The sequence below is a fragment of the Chrysemys picta genome, chromosome 2 (genome assembly GCF_011386835.1).
Source record: "Chrysemys picta bellii isolate R12L10 chromosome 2, ASM1138683v2, whole genome shotgun sequence".
Lineage (NCBI taxonomy): Eukaryota > Metazoa > Chordata > Testudines > Emydidae > Chrysemys > Chrysemys picta.
The window spans coordinates 174,598,891-174,618,973 of NC_088792.1; the positions used below are offsets into that span (position 1 = coordinate 174,598,891).

Here is a 20,083-nt window from a genome sequence, read left to right on the forward strand (position 1 = left end):
GGGGAGCAGGGGAAATATCCTGGCTGCATAGATTTTGATTCTTTTGAATGTTCTGTAATTTCTATATCAAAAAAGGCAAAGGAATTTTTTTTTAGCCTAAGGGTATGTCTACACAGCAAAAGAAGACCTGTGGCGGTGAGTCTCAGAGCCAGGTCAGCTGACTCAGGCCTGTGGAGCTTGCGCTGCAGGGCTAAAAATAGCAGTGTAGACACTCAGTCTTGGGCTGGAGCCCTGCTCTGACGCCTAGCAAGGGGGAGAGTCTTGGAGCCAGGGCTCCAGCCTGAGCCCAAATGTCAACACTGCTATATTTAGCCCCTCAGTGTGAGTCCAAGTCAACTGACCGTGGCTCTGAGACTCGCTGGCATGGGTTTTTTTGCTGTGTAGATGTACCCTAAGTGTTTCCTCACTTCACACGTCCCTTCCTTTCTCTCCCTACTGTCATGCTCATGTTAGCTCATCTTGTCCTTCATCTCCACCACCACCAGCCCCTATTTGCCCCCATGGTCAATTTTAAAGAATGGCATTTGCATGACACTTGCAAAAATCACACGTTTGATTAGTATATCGCTTTCCTTGTCCCTTTTGCTGTCTTGTCTATTGCTCATGGGTGGACTATGGCCACACAGCAATCCATTTTGTTCATGAGATGCTTTACAGCTGACAGAGAGGAAGGATGGTCCAGTGGTTAGGGCACTAGCCTTGACTTGGGAGTCCTGGGTTCAAGTCCCTGCTTTCAGTGTGACCTTGTGCAAGTCAGTTAGTTTCTGTGTCCTTAGTTCCTCCTAATATGTAATTTAAAAAGAAAAAATGGGGGAGACATAGCACTTCACAGAGGTGTTGTGAGATAAATCCATTACAGGTCGTGAGTTCTCAGATATTCTGGCGATGAGGGTCCTATAAGTACCTAAGATAGACAGCTCTCCCTAAATTCTTGTGCACTGGTTCACACTATGGGGCCTGATCCTGATAGGTTTTGTCTAATTAAACCTAGTTCTTCTGATTAGGTATTATTTATATTGCAGAAGTGCCCAAAGGCCCCAGAATGGAAAGCCCATTAAGGTCATTCACAAACAAAGCTGTAATTGGTGTGAAATACCCTTTGTGTATTAGTGTGTACTACTGCTCTCCACTTACTGTTCACATTATTAATGGTCTTAAAGGAATGGCTTGGCCGTTTAGTACTTTGTTCTGCAGTGGCATCTGAACATAGTTGCTTTCTTATCTATCCCTATTTCATAAAAGATGTGCATCTGTGATGCCTGTAACAGTCACTGTCTATTTTTGATCAAGCCGGGCATACCATTTCTGGTCACGAGATCTGTTGTTTTTATACTGTTGGAAGTGACCAACTTTTGTTTTTTTTTATTACAAGACACTTTTTGGCAGAACTCTCTTCAAGCTTGGAATTTGGTTTTCAGAGTTAACGAGGTGATGGAGTTTTGTTTAATAGAAAATGCCCGAGCGCCTGCTGTCACACTGATCCAGCCTGGCTTCTGAGGAGGATGAAGTGTTTTCACTCTTATAAATTCCCTTTTTAGTCCTTTATCAGATACATTTTTAACTTGTCAGCAATATTATTTTTAGTAATACTTTTTGTAGCCTTTAGTATTAACATGTAGTTGACTAAAAACCCAACCTCCTGCTAAATATTTATACCTTTTTTTCTTTGATCTTGTATGAAACAGACTAAAAAAGTATCCCACTGCACATTTTTACTATAAATGCTTCATACAGCATTTAGAAGAGTCCAGTTCCATCTCTCTTGTAGGATTTGTTCTGATTGTTGAGAAAGCATGTCACTCTTGGGTCCATGTAGATGGTAATTCATTTGCCAACAGTTGGAGAGTTTTGAGCTGCCCTGATGTCCAATGATAGGATAATCATTGCTATTTTCACAGGATCAAACTGTGTTTGGTCCCCTGCACAAGTGTGTAGAGATAGAAGATTCAAGGCATCTTTCTCCCCTTCTCTCCCTTGCATCCTCTGAACTGGGGACAGGTAAATATGGTGTCTGTGTGCTCAAGGAGTGCAAGAACTCTGCAGGGCTAGTGTAACTGCCATCACTAACTTCTGCAGATGGGTTGTGAGCCTATCCCACCTCTGTACTAGCCAACAGCACTGGCTGTACACAAAGAGGAGTGGGCACTGCATCCTCTCTTACAGTAGTGAAGTGGTTGTGCGCTACCAGCACTCAGCACAATGCCTGCCAAAGCTCCCAGGAGGGTCATAGACCTCCATGCATATGCAACAATCCAATCCATAACTAGTTGGGATTTAAGAACCTGAGGGAAATGTGACAGGAAACCAGAACTGGGAAGTGAGAACAGGAGAGTTGGTCAAAAAATGGTTTCGTTCCTCCCCTCCATGGAAAATTTTGATTTTTCTGTGAAAATTTAAAAAAGAAAAGTTTTGGCCAAAACCCAAAGTATTTGAATTCAGGATGCTGCCAATGTGCCTCATGGGAGTTGTAGTTCATGCTCTCATTTTACGGCTGGGCTTCCTGCCATGGACTACATCTGCCATGATGCACCACAGTCTCCCCTCTTGGAGAGAGGAGACGGTGTACCATGGAAGTAACTGGCTGTGCATCATGGGAACTGTAGTCCACCCAAAGGGCCTGGACCAGAGAGTAGAATGAGAGCATGAGGTAACTGAACCACATCTCCCATGAGGCATTGTAGTACTGTATCCAAATCGGAATACTTCTGTTTTTAACAAATATTTTTCAGATGTTCAGGTTTTTGATTAAAAAAATCCATTTTTTTTTCTTAGCATGCAGACGCTTTTCATAACAAATTTAGTTTTGTTGAAAACCCAGTTTTCAGTCAAAATAGTTTTTTACCAGCCCTAGGGAAAAGTGATGCTCAATGAAACTGTGAGCTGCACATACAATCTCTCGTTCTGTTTTGTCTGCAACTGAACGGTGGATCTGTCTTTCCACCCATCCACTTTCTCTCTCACCCAACATCCAGTCATTGTGTTATATAGTTCTAGTGCAAAATTAAGGGTCCCAAATACTTTAACCAAAGAACACTCCTCTATTTGCCATGAAGGTACTGTTATTCCTGTGGATATTGTGATGTGTATATTTTTGTTGGAAAGTTCTCTTCGTCTTCTTTCTATTTTACTGTCACACAGCCTGTAATGCTTCATCCCTGTCACTGTGAAAAGGCTTGAAGGAAAGATGGGGCCTCACATCATGTTCTGAGCATAGCAGACTTGGGCACATCCTTATCTCTCTGAAAGTGAGTTCCATAGCATAGTGCTGTTCACTGTAAACTCTCTGCCGCTGGCTTCTGAAAGTGTCAGCTTCTATGTCAGCTTTGACGTGTCTCATGGTTACAGTAGTATGAATTACTGATGGAAAGACAGCCTACTGAGATTCTATCCTATTGTGAGTATTTACAGATTAGGACCAGGATGTTGAACTGGGTCCAGAATTGGATGGTGAGCAATTGGAGGTTTTAGGGTACCAATGTAATATTTTCTTTCTTTCTTTCTTTCTTTCTTTCTTTCTTTCTTTCTTTCTTTCTTTCTTTCTTTCTTTCTTTCTTTCTTTCTTTCTTTCTTTCTTTCTTTCTTTCTTTCCCTTCCCTTCCCTTCCCTTCCCTTCCCTTCCCTTCCCTTCGCAGGAGGTGCTTCATGTTGGAGTTTTCTAGTGATGATCTTCCTCAGCCCAGTTCAGAGTGACCTGAAGTTACCCAATGGGGCCATCTCATTTCAGCAACATCCTAGTGTAAATCCAGATGCAATGGATTCTTCGGTATCAGCATGAGTCAAATGCTGTTGGAGTTTGATCAGCCCCACTTAATCAGTGACCGGGGTCTCCTGGGAGCCAACTGAGATCACTCAATTAGGGTGAACTGCAAAGAATGGGACAGACAATCCCCAAAGCTGGTGGATATTCCAATACTTAGATTTACCAAGCCAGCACAAAACAGCTTCTATACTACCTCACTGGTTACCCAGAAGCCAACAACACAGTTCCCTTAAAATAACCCAGCCTTAGGCCTCCACCAAGACACCCAAGTCAAATATGATGAGGATTACTTAAAATCTTATTCATCATATAAAAAAGTTCTGCCAATCCCAAAGGATCAGACACATTACCTCCCTGGTTAATGAATATTCCAGCTCTTACCCAAATACACTCTTACAGCTGATTCTTATTAAATAAACTAAAAGTTATTAAAAAAGAAAAGAGAGAGAGTATTGGTTAAAGGATCAGTATACATGCAGACATGAGTACAGTTCTTGAGATTGAATTCATATTCGAGATGGCGAGCATTGTAGTTGCAAAGAGTTCTTTCAGAATTAGTTCATAGGTTATAGTCCAATCTTCATGTTCAGGGTGTTCCAGTTTAGGACTGGGGTCTCAGCCTTATGACTTAAGCTTCCCCTGCATGAAGCTTCAAGCAGGTCTGAGATGACAGGATCAGGACCCAAGGATCTTTTGTACAATTCCAGGCCTTCTCTTGACAGGTCGGAGTTTTTAGGCGAACAGTAGGCAATTATAGAGACTTTGAAGTGGACCTATTTCCTAAGCATCACTGGTAATTAACATTAACATTAACAGATTAACATAAAACAATTGCCCATTTTCCATCATTCTCAGGTGACTTGCTATACATTTCAAAGAGAGATGAACACAGCGATATCCTGTGTTTACAGTTCATTTAAATGTTAATATTCCCTTTTGATCTCTGAATCAATAGCTATAGTGACAGAGAAGGAACTGTCTATTTACATGGCTAATATATGAGTACACACATACAATTAGTATCACCTCTAATTTCTAACAATATAGGTTTGCATTTCAAAGTTCTAGCCTATGTACCATGGAATGGCCCTAATTACCATTTATATACTGTTCTAACATGTCTCTACAGGTTGACTTTGTGTCATTTAGCCTGCAGGATGCTTAACCCTTTCTGGCCATGCGTCACACCTTGCCTAGGAAAGGGAGATTGGAGATGGACTGGTAGCTGGTGTGGGTTGTAGAATCCAGCATTGGCTGCTTGAGAGCTGGTCTGAGCATTGCTTCAGGGTGGTTGGTGGATTGCCTTCAATGGAAGGATTGGTTATTTTATTCAGAAGCAAGCGTAAGTGCTCTTCACTGGCGTTTGCCATCCATGATGGGCAAGGGTCCGTGTCACAGTTAGTGGTTTGATCATCCCTCAGAGTTTTCATATTTTCCTTTGGTATGAGGAGGCAGACACCTGTGAGTGAGGGGCTAGGTTTATCTAATCCTGCCTCAGTCTGGGGAGATGGACTAGGTGACCTCTTGAGGTCCTTTCCAACCCTACATTTCTATGAGTCTGTGAAACTCCATAGTGCATGGTTCCTGTTTTTTGCATCAGGTCTACTTCATTCATGCAAGGCTATCATGGGGCTTATGGGAATTCAGTTAATTTTTCAGCAAAGAAGGATGAGAGCTCTTTACAGAGCGAGGTGCTTGGATATGTGGATGGGTTGAGGCATCGGGGTTGATAAGTTAGTGTTCTACACAGTATAGGTCAGGTGGTCATCATTACACCAAGGAGAAAGAGGGTTCTTTTAGCTTCTTGCACAGCTTGGTATATGTTTGCAAGAATTCCTTTGGCTTTTGTTTGTGTATTATGGAATGGGTTTTTCACCATGATGAAAAAGCTTTCTGCCTTCCTGTTTCATCTGACAGAGTTTCCATAAACCATGATGATCTATGGAGATGGGGAAAGAAGGTGTTTTGGGGTCAAAGCATTAATGGTTGTGGACACCAGATGGTTGTATTGCTCCGCCAGACTTTCAGTGAATCAGTCTGGCAGCTGAGTGTCTTTCTCTTCTAGGGCATACGTATGGTGTTCTAGTAAAGTGGCTTTTTTATTATAATGCAAGAATCTCTCTTTCTTCTTTCAACATCTAACTCCTTAAATGCTACAGCTGTATAGACATGGAAAATCTAGATCCAAACTTCCTCAACTTCAGTGTGTTCCCATACTAGACTGTGGTTCAGACCCATCTTTATGACTGTATAGAAGTTTGTTTATTAATGATTGAGGAGCTAAAAAGTTTCAGAATTTTTGGTGAGTTCCCATTAGCTTAACTAGACACAATATTAGGCATAAATGTGTTTTGCTGTTGGAATCCATAACATACGTTCTTTCTGTCTCCTAATAACCAGCCTATTGATGTATGACACTATATTTGAAATTTAGCTCTATATTAAGATCTTGATTTAAAGAAAATTAAATTGAGAAATTAGGAGGCTCAGAGATTGGTAATGAGGTACAGAACACTCATCTCTGTTTCACCAGTTCAAATCTAGCCCAGGTTAGTAGCGAGGAAAAAGTCATTATCTGACTAAAGGCTGTAAAATAAATTGTTAATAATCTCAATCTAGCTCCTAGTACAGTGGTTCTCAAATTTACCTTCCGCCACACAAGTACATATACCAATAAAAAAAAATCAACATGCAACTCTTACTAAATATTAAAAACAGTAAGGCATTGATTCAAACAGAGTCAACGATCCGTTGTAATAAAAGCAAAACTGTGATTGTGGTTGGCGCTCACAATTAAATGTTCACACCATTTCATAGCAAACAGATTAACGTACGGATGGCAATGACTTTGTATAATGCTATGCAATCTTAACAGAAAGACATGAAAATGTACAGCCCCATCTAAGGACCTGTTTGTCTGGAGGAATCAGCTTTGCTACTTGAGGATTGGCCTGCTAAACCCAGGGTTGTAAGTTCAATCCTTGAGGGGGCCATTTAGGGATCTGGGGCAAAAATCTGTCTGGGGATTGGTCCTGCTTTGAGCAGGGGGTTGGATTAGATGACCTCCTGAGGTCCCTTCTAACTCTGATATTCTATGATCCTGCCATGTTCTATGACCGTACTTATTCATTGCAGTGGGTAAAATGTGTACAGTAATTCTTTTTTCCCTTAAAGCTTCTCACACACCCCCACAGTACATTCCATGTCCCCCCTAAGGGGGACCCACACCCTAGTTTGAGAACCTCTGCCCTTGTAGATAAGTATCTGCCTCACTACAAAAACTTTATTTTTTTACAACCACAAGCATCAACTTTATTTGGCAGCCTCAACCGAGCTGCCGTGGAACGAACACCCTTGGAGACAGGACTACCTTTCTCCTGGATGAGGGCTGAGCCATGTTGGAAGGGCAGTGCGATGGCAGCTTCCAAGCCCATTCCCTATACAGTACGTTCTATGGATTTAATAGAGAACTTTATTTTCTAGCGCTCTCAGTCCAGGGTCTTTCACCAGCATCAAGTTCACTTCAAATAAACCAAAATGTGGCCACTTTTCAAAATACGCTATAGGACACAATGTGACATGGGCTATCTACATTTGAAAGGACTGATGAGAGCGCAGCTTTGGATAAGGCCTTTTATTCAGTGAATTACTGGTTGCTGTATTCCATGTCCATATTACTATGGTAATTGAATTATTTGCTGTTGACAGCATGGTATATTACCCAAGGCTTTTGCCATTTTCCATGATGTTGTTCCTAGCAAAGAGCACTATTTGTCAATTGTAAATTTTATAATATGACATACACTAGTTATGTATACGACGGTTGTGGTGTATGTGGTTTGAAAGCATGAAGCTGAGTGGAAGGAACATTATCTGTTGCCTGTAATGTTTCATACTGTATCTTTGTTTGTTTGTTTTTACACTCCAGCCCTATAAGAAGTGAGTAGAGTGAGTGGGGAAAGAAACTTTGGCTGGGCTGAGAAACACTTTCAAGCTGAGCTCTTGGTGAGGTGGACAATCTGGTCCTGAGAGGCACTAAGCCTGTACGCAGCACGCACACACACACTTCCCATTGATTTGGTCATCAGTCCTTTGGTGGGAATAAATATCCCATTTCTCCGATGTCAGTGGGCGTTCACCTCCACAATTACACTGTGTAGGAAGGGGCTTAAGATGGAGGCTGTGGTGAGTAGGTAGCATTACAATAGTAGTCTTTTACTCACTCTGTCAGTGTGGGAGATTATCCTCCTTGCTTTCCTGTTCCCGAGAATAAATGTTGCAGGCTAGATAAATATCCGTGTCTGTATTATCTCTGTCCTAGGTACATAGGTACTGACTTTTATTTTTCCCTGGGGGTGCGCCACGCCCACTCCACCCCAAGGCCCCACCCTGCCATCACTCCGTCTCTTCCCACCCCCACTCCGCCCCCTCCCCAATGTCCCTGCCCGCCCACTGCTCTCCGCCCTCCCCCAAACCCCTCCCCCAGCAGGCGAATAGCTGATCGGCGGGGCCCCACCAAACAGCTGTGACTGGTGGATTCTAGGTTTTGATAGTCCTTTGCCCTGATTCTGATCTAACACTGGTTTTACATTGACTTAAATAAAGCTATTCCTGAATAAGTAAGGGAAGGAAGAATCAGGTCCCTTACTGTGTGTGTGTGTGTGTGTGTGTGTGTGTGTGTGTGTGTAATATACCTTCAGGTTGGTTGCATGCAGTGAAACTAACCTGTGACTGTAACACTGGGGGACTCCAATTCCTGAAAAGCCATTGTCCATGAGGCAAAGCTGTTCCCACCAAAAATGCATGAAAAAATATTAGATATTGTTTCACTTCAGTGTTCATTGAATGCATCCATGTTTTCTCTTGTGGCATCAGAATACATCACTGTCTTCTTGCTACTTTTTCCCTTTGAGCAGTGCTTCACTGTATTTATTGTGCTTCGTTACCTGACAGCTGCAGGCTGGTGCAGAGTCGAGTGTGACAATAAGATCAATTAAATCCTAATGAAAGGAGAAAGAGGCTGTGTGATTGTAAACCGTATGGGATTGTCTGAAGGTGCAGCTTAGGTAAATAATGTCCACTGCACTCAGTGTTAATCCTCTATGTTTGTTTACCTAGCGAAGTGGCTGTCCCAGTTCTGTGGCTTCAATTTTTAGCTGTCTGAAATATAGATGTGCAGACTCTAACACGAGGCTGCCTGCAGCATGGCATTCAGGGTGGACTTAATTAGGCAGGAGGTTCAGCTTTCTGAAGTTTATTGTGCATCTCCGATTGAACAAACATTTTTTAAAAATCGTTCTGCTCCTAATTAGTAACAATCTCCCAGTAATCCCAGCTAAAAAGAGGGGGAAAGAAGTGTAACATACAAGCAAAATTATCAGTGTGATACTAGTCCCATCTTAATAGTTACTTCTTTGTTTGAATCGTTGTTTGATCTTAATGTTTTTTAAATCAACCACACTCACTGCGATTCCTCTACAATTCAGCCCCTCTCCTATTGCTCCCACACTAATTCCCACTTTCAGTTCTGGCTAACAAAGCACCATGCCTGCACGGCCACTATCCTCTCCTCATTTAAATTCCTCCTGAAGACGCACTTCTTCTGTAACACCCACAAAAAGCTCGTTATGTCATTTACAGACCTATTTCATGTCTCTGTGTCATGAAAGAACTGCTCATCTGCATTGGGAGAGGAGCTTGAGTGGTGAGAGGGGACAGCATAAAGACATGGGATCCAAAATAAGGTGGGGTTTTTTTAAACCTGAGGGTTAACTATGACCAGTTACGCTTCTAAACACTTGCCCTTTTCCACACTAAGGGCAAAATTGTAATCACATCACGTTAGCTAAAACATAGTTACATGTTCTCTAATGCGATACATTTTCCAGGCCTCAGGATCAGGGCCAGAATTACATCATTTTTAAAGAGCCTTTCAGCCAAGGGTCTCAAAAACACGTTGTATACAGTTATTATCGAAGCTGCAAAATGTGAGATTGCAGAAACCCCCATCTACTTCCCCTGCTGGACAGAAACCTCTCCTGACCCTGTCCCTTCAGTGCATCCCTGTCAGGTCCTCACACCCCTCTCCCGCTAACCTCGGACACGCCCCACAGTTTGAAAACCTCTGTCATACAGTATATTTCTGATTTCTGTCTTAGCCCCTCCCCCCCATCTCCCTCTTCCCCTCTTTTTCCTTTTCTTCTAAACTGGGGGAAGCTCAAGTGTCTTCCTCTTCTACTTTCTGATATCTTTGAGCTTAATTTAAGCTGTTAAGTGATATGTATAATAGTACTGTCAGTTCCATTGTTGCAATTCCTTTCCAACAGTGTAATCGTAAACTGCTGTTTGGTCTCTCTGGATTGCTGGTGACATGCCCAACTACCAAGCACACATGGTATACTGCTGTGGAAGTATGTTGTGTGCTACATGATCTCAGGACAATATGCGCTACTGATGCTTACTAAGGTGTAGGTAGCTACATAAAGGAAAGGAGACGTCATTCTGTTTTCTATGTACTGCACCTTCAAATACAAAGGAATGTTCACAAAAGCAGCTGTGAAGCAGTTGCCATTTTATTTTTCATTTGAGATACGGAATGTAAGGGTTCACTAGGCACACTTCTTTCTCTGTCCCACTATCTCATGTGGAGACTTTACATTCGTTCTTTCTTTGTTTTCTGTGATCTGAAATAAAAATAATCTGGACTGAAAAAGACATGTTTTGCTCTTTGTGTTTGGAAAAACACTAGCATCCCTTCTAGTTGGAGCTGCTAGTGGTTGCTACAACTGAGCTGAATCAACATGGAGTAGAGATTTGTGAAACATCTCACCCTGACTAACGGTGTTACTTGCTAGCACTGTAAGATTGCCAGTTGTTCTCCTGCTTCTGAAACCGCAAGACACATTAGACTGAGATATAGTGAGAGAAACCCCTTGTTTTCCTAGGTGTCGGTGTTAATCCTTACACTGTCGTGTTCTGTTGTCTTCACTTTCCATTGGAATGTCAGCACAGTGACGTACACAGGGCATGTGTCAAGCTGACATATTTTATTCAGCAGTCAAGTACATAAGGACATAAGAATGGCCAAACTGGGTCAAACCAAATGTCCATCTAGCCCAGTATCCTGTCTTCCAACAGTGGCCAATGCCAGATGTCCCAGAGGGAATAAACAGAACAGGTAATCATGGGGACACCATTCCTGCTCATCCTGGCTAATAGCCATTGATGGACCTATCCTCAATGAATTTATCTAGTTTTTTTTTTAACCCTGTTATAGTCTTGGCCTTCACAACATCCTCTGGCAAGGAGTTCCATAAGTTGACTGTGAGTTGTGTGAAGAAATACTTCCTTTTGTTTGTTTTAAACCTGCTGCCTATTAATTGCATTTGGTGACCCCTAGTTCTTGTGTTACGAGAAGGAGTAAATAACACTTCCTTAGTTTCTCCAGAACACTTTTCAACATGGCGGAATGGCAGTAGGTGAAAAGTTAGGTGATGATCCATCAGAGAAACAAGTGAGATTATGAAATGGATTTTACTTAAATCCTCTGTGTAGATTTAAATTACATTCAGTTTTGGCTGTCTGGATTGTGTATTTTAGCATTATATTGATAATTTAAACAATAAAAATAAAATAAGATGACAAGACAAAAACACTGGGATGGGGAAGTGTGCTGTGGTGTGTGTGTGTGTATGAATGTGTATTAGCCCTCTTTTTGTTTATTTTCCAGGACAAAGAAGGTCAGCCATTGCTATCGTATCACTTACCGGCACTTGGAGAGGACTCTGACTCAGCTCGAGGTGAACCGCCTTCATCGAGCCATAGAGGAATCGGCGGTACAAGAACTGGGAGTGGAGGGTAGATTCTAAAATCCTTGCGTTGCCTGTCACAATCACTGTGGATGTTTTTTTTTTTTGTAAAGAAAGAAAGGAATTTTGTGGCGAAGCGTAGAGTTTGGAAGCCTTTTGATAAATGGGCAGTGGTAGAACTTTCAGATCATAAAGATTACCACTGAGAAATTGTTGACAAAGCATTTGTCCTTTATTTTAAGAAAGGGAAGGGGGAGCAGTAATGTAAGATTTCCCTCCTGTTACATTAAGAAATACTCTGCCTGGTGGTTTTCTGTGTTGTTAATTGGTCCCTGGGTTCCATTATAGTGTAAACACTTGGCATTATTTCTGTGTTGACAGGGTTTTCCGTCCACGTCATGAGTGAAGCAAAACAGAGGTACATTTTAGCGCTAAATAGAAAAACTGTTCATTCTTTCTTTTCTCCCCCTTCTTATAAAAAGGGCACATTCTGCGTCAAGAAAAACTTTCATGAAATATACCTGCAAAGTTTGGATCTTGACCCAAGTTGATTGCTCTTGGATTTTGGTTTGGCCTATTCTAAAGGAAGGGATAGATGTGGAGTGTGACTCTGGGTGCAAATCAGAACTTTCCCAGAGTGCTGGGTGTTTGGATGTGGCCTCTGGTGTGGGCCCAGCTGTACTCAGACCAAGCCAAAGAGAGCATCTCCTCTTGACACTTCTAGCTGCATGTGTTTCACATGCAAAGTGTCTGCTTCAAATCAGTGTTCCTAGCATGTGTACTATGGCAAAAATTTCCATCGCCCGCATCATCAGCCAAAGATTGATATCGCTTGGAGGTGGAAGAGGGAAGTACTTGTTATTACAAGGCCCTGAAAAGCAGAAATATGCAGGTACTTGAACTCCCATAATGTTGTGCTTCCTAACAGAAGTCATCTACTGAAAGACATGACCCTGGAGGGAGAAAGCGGGTCTTTGATGGAACCCCTTTCTAGTTCAGTCACTTTATTGGATGCTTACTTCTTTCATGACAGGTTATAATAAGCAAATTTTGGCAGTGGAATGACACTGGAGGCTTGTGGAAATTTTCAAATGGTCTGATAAATACTTGATGAAGCACTCAGATGCAGAGACAGTAGTGCGAGCGCATGTTCTTGCCTGTAAAGATATTTAATATGATCTTTCAGGTAACTTACAAATTTGTTGGCTCTGCAAGGAACATTGCTTTCTCCAGGGAAGGGAGCAGTAAAAACCATGCACTAAGAACCATCCAGCATTGCTTTATACCCCATCACGAGACTAATGTGCAATAAACATGTACTCAACCAGAAGAAGCCAGCAACTAGCACAGATGGAACATGAACTGAGAGCTCATTGTAATTTCATTATTCAACAGACTTCACTGTATAAACAAATTTTAATCTAAATCATTGTTGCACTATCTAAATAACTTGATTATAAAGATAGTATGCTAGATTTTTTCTACAAGGCAGAGTAGGAGCCATTTACACACCAGAAGAACCTACTTGGTGATCTTTAAACAAAAATCTTTTTAAAGAGCAGGTGTCCTTAATTGTCTTCCATTTCATTTGATTCCCTCCTATTTTTAATCTCCGCCCCTTTTAGAATTCTCATTAGGGACTACTACAATGAAAGGGCTTTTTCAAAAATTGCACCAGAGCGGTGATTATTCCTTGGCACAGCCAAGTTCAGGCAATGCTGCCACCTGGGGACCCCAAATCTTACATGATGAAAGGGTGGTGTGATGTTCAGCAATCACGTTACACGAGGAGGAGAGTACAAGCTGCTTCCTGCTGTGTGAGAGCACTGAGGTAGTACCTAGAGACTTTTGGAGAAAGATGACATCTCCTTTCTTATTATGACCCTGGCTGGGGCACATTGCAAGATTCTCTCTACCATTCAATAGGGAAACCTCCATCTACTGCTTCCCAAACCCCTTTACTCTGCCTCCTCCCTCCCCTTCCCCCCATGCACACAATTTCTTAGGGCAAGATTGATTTTCCCATGGGATTGATCCATCAATATGTGTGGCATAGAAGTTTAAGAAAGGTAGTGGGGAGAAAATTGGACAGTGAACCTTGGGTCTCATGCCAGAGACGTGAATTTTCACTTCACTATTGGTCTGGTTTCTTCATTTAAAAAATGTCTGATACCACTGTCTTGAATTTTTTTTCCTTAATAAAAGAGTATCTCGTAAAAGCTGCATTGTTTTGGACCCTTACTGTAAAATACTGCAGTAATATTTCATGAGGGATGAGGGAAACTCGGAGAACCTTCCAATGGGAAGACAAAGTTCTTAATGCTAAGTGTGACGGGTTGGATCACAGAAACCCCCTTGGGAGCTGCCACCTAATGTACCAAGACTACTTCTATTCCTGTTTTCCCTGCCAGTTTAGGACTCCAGCACCCTGTCTTGCTGAGCCAGACACTCCCGTCTGCTCCAACACAGACTTAGGGTCTGAATTACTTGCCCCAAAGCTGCCCGCTTACCTGAAAACAGCTCACAGAAGTGTGCTTGTCTTTAGCACTCAGATGCCCAACTCCCAATGGGGTCTAAACCCAAATCAATCTGTTTTACCCTGTATAAAGCTTATACAGGGTAAACTCATAAATTGTTCACCCTCTATAACGCTGATAGAGAGATATGCACAGTTGTTTGCTCCCCCAGGTATTAATACATACTCTGAGTTAATTACTAAGTAGAAAGTGATTTTATTAAATACAGAAAGTAGGATTTCAGTGGTTCCAAGTAGTAACAGACAGAACAAAGTAAGTCACCAAACAAAATAAAATAAAATGCGCAAATCTATGTCTAATCAAACTGAATACAGATAATCTCACCCTCAGAGATGCTTCAGTAAGCTTTTTCTCAGACTGGACACCTTCCAGGCCTGGGCACAATTCTTTCCCCTGGTACAGCTCTTGTTCCAGCTCAGGTGATAGCTAGGGGATTCTTCATGATGGCTCCTCTCTCCCTCTGTTCTCTTCCACTCCTTTATATATCTTTTGCATAGGCGGGAACCCTTTGTCCCTCTGGGTTTTCACACCCCCACACTGGAAAAGCACCCAGGTTAAAGATGGATTCCAGGTCAGGTGACATGATCACATGTCACTGCAAGACTTCATTACCCACTTGCCAGCACACACATATACAGGAAGACTCACAGGTAAAACACAGCCATCTGCAGACAATGGTCCTTGTTAATGGGAGTCATCAAGATTCCAAACCACTATTAATGGCCCACACTTCACATGATTACAATAGGCCCTCAGAGTTATATTTCATATTTCTAGTTTTAGGTACAAGAGTGGTACATTTATACAAATAGGATGATCACACTCAGTAGATTATAAGCTTTGTAATGATACCTTACAAGAGACCTTTTGCATGAAGCATATTCCAGTTACATTATATTCACTTATTATTATGTTTTTATAAAAAACATATAGACTGCACAACGTCACACTAAGAACCTCATTCCATGTCGTAAAGCTTCTAAAAATGACTTCTTCCATCTGTGACTGGCTAGAAAGCTTTACCCTGCTTTGCTGAAGGATGACTTAGCTACAGTGATCCATGCCTTCATGACCTCTAGGCTGCATTATTGCCTCTCATTATACTTGGGAGTGAACAAGTCAACCGTGGTGCAGTCTGCAGCATCCAAACTCTTCAGCAGTACCAGTTACCAAGAATATATCCACCCTCTATGTTAACCATGTATAGGCCATATTCAAGGTCTCATTTGTTCTCTATGAGGCTCTCCATGGCGTTGGCCCAAGGTACCTAAGAGTCTGCATCTCTCTGAGACCATAGTCTCTCTTGACAGCCACATTCTACAGGATCTCTGAAACTGTCAACCTTCGGGGTTCATATGGAAAGGTGGGAAAGGACAGAGCTTTCTCTGACGCTGCCCAAGACTATGGACACTTCTTTTGGTGGAGGTAAGCATGACTAGATCATGTTGCTTTCAGACCAAAATGCAAAACTGACTTTTTTAGCTGAGTTCTTTCACAACAAAAAAGAAAGAAGGCGGCGATGGAAAGGGGGTTGCATGTCTTGCAGAAAAAGAACTCAGATGTCTTCAGGAGAGAACTAAATTAGATCCATGTGAAAGATTTTGAGCAGGGCCGGCTCCAGGCACCAGCTTAGCAAGCAGGTGCTCGGGGCGGCCAAGGGGGTGGGGCGGCACCTGCGGCAATTCGGGGGCGGCAGGTCCCTCACTCCCTCTAGGAGCGAAGGACCTGCCGCTGAACTGCCGCCGCCAATCACGGCTTTTTTTTTTTTTTCTTTTTTTTTTTTGCTTGGGGCGGCAGAAATGCTGGAGCTGGCCCTGATTTTGAGGCTTGTGTAAGGCTATCAGATGCCATGGTTATCTGACAGCAGGGTATAAAAGCTTAGATAGATTTAGATTAAATAGGCCTTCTTCATACACACTCTGGTATAGATGTTATCTGGAAAACTTTTTAGGCAAGGACTCGCTGTTGCCGGTGACTGTGGCACTTTCCATTCTCATAGAAGCAGACCTCAGATCAGAAGCAATAGGGTAAGATGTTTAGACTTCTACCTTTTGGAAATCTTGCCCTTTCCTTATTTTTGTGTCTCCCGTCCCTGATTTTATACAAATAAGTTTGGAAAAGTTCATTGTAGGCAGCAGAACTTCTGCTCTGTTCTTAGAATCATATCAACAAAAGAGATCAACCAGTAACTAGTTCTAGGCAGCATGACTCTCAGCTGCCATCAGAATAGCATTTGGCAATTGTATGTAATAAATTATTATAGTGCAAGATATACTTTACTGTTCAAAGAGAAATTATTTTAATAGAATCTCAGAGTCTGGTCTGCTATAGCATGCATGTTCTGTAGAAAACCCTACCAAAGAGGACTCCACAGGAAAAACCCCGTCTGACTCTGCCAAAAAAATGGCTGCATCTGTGCCTCTCATTTTGCCCTTCTGATAAAGCATGTAGGTCCAGGTTGATGTGAGCTACATCATAACAGCAGTCATCACTGAACTGGTGGACCTCAAACAAAGTAGGGAGTGTGATCTCCTAAATGCCCAAGTTAAATAATGCCAAGCAAAAAAATTCAAGAGGAGCAGCATTAGGTTAAGAATAATACTTGGCATGTGCATAGCACTTATTCAGCAGGGTAAGTGGCATATACCAGGCCATTCATTTCATTGTGATCACCTGTTGGTACTTTATTTTTGTCTGACATTAGATTTTAGATCAGTAACTGTTAAAAAACAAAGTTGCCTTGTAACATGTTGCATCAAAAGTTTAGGATGTAGGGTTGGTTGGGGATTTTTATTTTTGGTTCACCAATATGTACCATTTTAATGTTTCAGAGATAGTATACTGCAGTTCCCATTGTTTTTCAGAATGATTACCATGGATCCTGACTCTAGAGATTAAAGAGATTATAGAGATTTTGTTTTAACACCCAGAGTTGTGTCTTCCCAGCACGCTGATAGCAAATTTACAGTGCAGTTTGGTTGGTCTGGTTTTTTTGCTCGTTGTAAACATGTTACAATGGAAAACTATTGTGAATTGTCTGAGCAGCAAATTGCCATGCAATCACTTGAGACTTCACTGACCTCTCCCATAAACTAACACTACCAATAATGATAAAACAGTAGTACTAATCTGAAAACTGCCTTGTTCAGACAACCTGCAATCAGCAGTTCATTAATCTGGTTTGGTCATTTACCTCCCAATTGGAAAGAGCAGATTTCCTCAGTCACCTTAACAGATTGGGGGCTGTACTTATTTTCAGCATAGTTATATCTGCTTGCTACTCTGTGTAGTTGTATTGATTGTTACTAGAATTGATTTTCTTTTTTACTGGGAAGCGGACGAGATCAGAAACAGTATGTCATATACTCTAGTCTAGGAACAAATGGCTTCGTTTTGTTTAATATTTAACTCAAGTCATCATTTCCTCAGTAGTCTCCTCTCTAGACCGTGTTAACCCTTCAAGGCATTTTCTTTAACAAGTTCTGCAGAATGAAACAGTGACAACACTGTTCAGAAGTGGCTATTTTAGAATGTATTTCTATCCAGAGTTAGTATTGATATATAGTAGGGCCCCCTGATGCTAGGCACAATACACACAATTAGCAACATAGACTGTCCCTGCCACAGAGCGCTCACAGTCTAGGGGCTTGTCTATACTTAAAAGGCGTAGTGTTTTAACTAGACTGGTATAGTTAAGGTGGTACAACCCCCCCGAGTGTGGATGCAGTATGGGAAGGTGAATAAATATACAAATATAAATCACTGTCATGCCAGTATAACTGTGTCTTCACTAGGGCTTCTGTATCAGTTAAAAAAAATCATAGTGTCAGTGTCAGTATAGATAGTGTCAGACAGGACACACCAAGTGGACTAAAGAAACAAATTATGTGGATTGGATAGGAGAATGAGGAAACAAAAGAAACAATGCAGCAGAAAAGCAGTTAATATTGGGATACCTTTTATTGTCCTTCCCCAAACAAATGGGCTGCTATCCTGTAACCACTTCATTTACACACTTGAGTAACTTCATACATGCAAATGTTCCCCCGAAATTCAGTGAGAGAGTGTAAACTGGGTGTTGTTAAAGATTTAGCCCAAAGTATTTCAGACCTGCTTGTTTATGTCACTAAATCATCCCTGTAAATTGTTACCGATCTGGAGGGGAAATATAAAACGCTTAAACAGCTGCATTTTTTTAAAGCTCAGGGTGTTGTGTATATTTCGCCTGCTGTGTGTTTTTGCTAAGAGAAAGTGCTGTATATAAAATGGGTTTGCTTTCTGTGAAAAGCAGGCCTGTATTCTCACCGTAGTACTGCCAGGGATTTTTCTCTTTGTGGTCACCCGGTGGCTGGAGGTGATTAACATGCAGTTCAGGGAATTCTCTTTCTGCCCTTTTCGGTGAATGTTAATTTGATGGGCAGTACTGCAGTAATCCAGAGCAGGAGCTGGTTAGCTGGACAGTAGATTGTTCTCTTTTCTTTTCAGTGACTCAGCTTGATTTCCATGTCTGCCACAATGTAATCCAGCCCAAGCAATAACTCTCTGTGTCATTATGTACTGTATGTAGATGTTGGCTGTGACGTTGCACCCCATAATGCTTTATGGAAATTTGCTTATGAATATATATATGACATATTTGGAATATGTTTTATGCTACATATGCCATGTAACACATCTCTGTAAAGGTTAGGATCCACTGAATATATTCATCCTATTTGTATGCATGTATCATTTTTGTATTCGAAGTTATGAATATTGGCTGTGTACTTGTTTGATTTTAAGTAGCCTTAGTAAGGCATTTGATCAGCTTCTTGAGAAAGGAATTTGCAAGTTAAGTGCCCAATCAAGAAACGCTTAATGGACAATGGAACCTTGGAAGACTCCAATCCACATAAGAAGTCTACCTGGGAATGTTCAAGGTAGCATGTGAGCAATGGCTGCCACCTGTAAAAGTTCTGAGTCATGCATGGACATGTGACTTGCCCATGTGACTCCAAAACTCCATCTTGTAGCTAGAATTCTACACAGGGGGAGGGAGGGGTCTCCACCCACAAGAGAAAGTCTATATAAAGTCCTGGGAGACCCCTCCATTTTTGTCTTCAGCTGGGTCGAGAGATAGCCTCTCCACCCCCAAAGGATACCTGAAAGAAACTGGAACAATGGACAGTAACCACAGTGGTGTGAGTGATTGCTGGATCCAGACTAGAAGGAGGCTAGTCTGTAAAAGAAACCTATTGGAACATCTCTGAGAGTGAGATTTCATCTGTAATCACTTTCTTACTGTATTAGGTTTAGACTTTCATGTTTTATTTCATTTGGCTTGGTAATTCACCTTGTTCTGTCTGTTATCACTTGAAACCACTTAAATCCTACTTTTTGTATTTAATAAAATCATTTTTACTTATTAATTAACCCAGAGTATGTATTAATACCTGGGGGGGGGCAAAGAGCTGTACGTATCTCTCTATCAGTGTTATAGAGGGCGAACAATTTATGAGTTTACCCTGTGTAAGATTTATGCAGGGTTAAATGGATTTATTTGGGGTTTGGACCCCATTGGGAGCTGGATACCTGAGTGTTGGAGACAGGAGCATTTCTTAAGCTGTTTTCAGTTAAGCCTGCAGTTTGTGGGACGTAGTTCAGACCTGGGTCTGTGTTTTGTAGCAGGCTAGCGTGTCTGGCACAACCAGACAGGGTTCTGAAGTCCCAAGCTGCCAGGGAAAGTGGGCTCAGAGGGTGTCTTGGCACATCAGTTAGCAATCCCAAGGGGGTCTCTGTGATCCAACCCGTCACATTGGCAAGCTGCATATAATAATTTGGCACCTACATAGTAATTTCATCCAAAATCACAAAGCACTTTACAGCTGCAAGTCAGTAGCATTATCACCATTTTACAGATTACAATACTGAGGACAGGGGCGGCTCCAGACACCAGCGCAGCAAGTGCGTGCCTGGGGCGGCAAGCCATGGGGGAAGGC

General features: G+C 41.8%; 1 protein-coding gene across 7 annotated transcripts in view; it reads left to right on the forward strand.

The window, feature by feature from the left end:
- The window catches only part of FARS2 (phenylalanyl-tRNA synthetase 2, mitochondrial), a 380,087-nt gene extending 360,574 nt beyond the window's left edge, over nt 1-19,513 (forward strand). For 6 of the 7 annotated variants that reach the window (XM_065584915.1, XM_065584913.1, XM_065584914.1 and 3 more), the window contains one exon: nt 11,490-19,513. In XM_065584915.1, coding sequence (XP_065440987.1) covers nt 11,490-11,628 — 139 coding nt within the window. In that variant the 3' untranslated portion in view covers nt 11,629-19,513. Of the gene's footprint in view, nt 1-3,632; nt 11,423-11,489 lie in introns of those variants that run through there. The other variant, XM_065584910.1, reaches the window with a different exon arrangement.
- The last annotated feature ends 570 nt before the right edge of the window (nt 19,514-20,083 follow it).